Below are 1,150 nucleotides of genomic sequence, written 5' to 3' on the forward strand. Positions count from 1 at the left end.
CTTCTGGGAAGCCTTGTATGACCCCTCTGCAGGGTGAGGGGTATCCTCTCTCCCACCTCGCCTCCCCGCCCCAGCCCATGTCTCCCCATCACTGCCCTGGTCACACTCCCTGAAACTGAAGCATGATGCTTGCTGCGCACCAGGCACAACCGATTTCCACCAGGACCTTCCTGCAATTAACCCTGACTGGTAGACCCCTGATGGAAGGCCAGAGACATGGGCAGCCCCACAGCTCTGGACTCAAATGCTGCCCTCTAGACTCCTTGGAGGGCCAGGGCCCCTTTGCAGGAAGAGCCCAGGGTCCCCGGACATACCTCAGAGGGGCCGCAGCCCTGCAGGGGCACCTCCCCGTCAAAGCAGATCTCCAGGAGGCTGGCACCAAAGCCCCACTTGTCGGTGGCAGTGCTCAGACTGCTGGCCCCAACCAGCAGGCACTCAGGTGCCAGCCAGGGTATCCGCTCGATCTGCTCTGGGGGCCAGGGTCAGAGGTCACCAAGGGTGGAGGGCGTAGGGGAAATCCCTTCATGTGCCCAGCCCCCCTTGGGTGCTCACCTTCCCTGGAGAGGGCACACAGGCCCACGCCGGGGTCGCTCAGCTTGATGAAGGGGCTGGTGCCTTCTGACAGCCCCAATCGTGCCAGTAGAATGTTCCGGCCACACACATTACCGTGAACCAGGCTCTTGTCCTCCTGGGGATGGAGGAGAGGGGGTGTGGTCACCGGGGAGGGGCAGAGACCTCACTAATCCCAACCCCCAAACCACAGGCCCCATAGAGAGAGCCAATGTGAAAAAGACAACTGTGGTCGTTATGGGGATAGGGATATACTGTCTGGTCAGATGCCGTGGCTCACATCTGTAATCCCAGCACTTTGGAAAGCTGAGGTGGGAGGAGCCCAGGAGTCTGAGACCAGCCTGGGTAACACAGTGAGACCCTGTCTCTCAAAAAAAAATTAAAAATGAGCCAGGCTCGGTGGCTCTGTCTGTAATCCCATGCCTTTGGGAGGCTGAGGTGAATGGACTGCCCGAGCCCGCGGGTTCGAGACCCGCCTGGGCAGGCGAGACCTCATCTCTACAATAAAATCAAAAAATCAGCCGGGCGTGGTAGTGCGCACCTGTAATTCCAGCTACTCGGAAGGCTGAGGCGGAAGGAT

General features: G+C 59.6%; 1 protein-coding gene across 1 annotated transcript in view; it reads right to left on the reverse strand.

Moving 5' to 3' along the window:
- Positions 1-314: 314 nt before the first annotated feature.
- The window catches only part of TYK2 (tyrosine kinase 2), a gene marked incomplete at its 3' end in the record, with an annotated part of 15,083 nt that continues 14,247 nt past the window's right edge, over positions 315-1,150 (reverse strand). The window contains exons 15-16 of the mRNA XM_021708297.1: positions 553-688; positions 315-469 (exon numbers count right to left, since the gene is read on the reverse strand). Of these exons, the coding sequence (XP_021563972.1) occupies positions 315-469; positions 553-688 (291 nt within the window). The remainder of the gene's footprint in view (positions 470-552; positions 689-1,150) is intronic.

Source organism: Carlito syrichta, unplaced genomic scaffold (assembly GCF_000164805.1).
Source record: "Carlito syrichta isolate Samal-C Ts95f unplaced genomic scaffold, Tarsius_syrichta-2.0.1 Scaffold135721, whole genome shotgun sequence".
Classification (NCBI taxonomy): domain Eukaryota; kingdom Metazoa; phylum Chordata; class Mammalia; order Primates; family Tarsiidae; genus Carlito; species Carlito syrichta.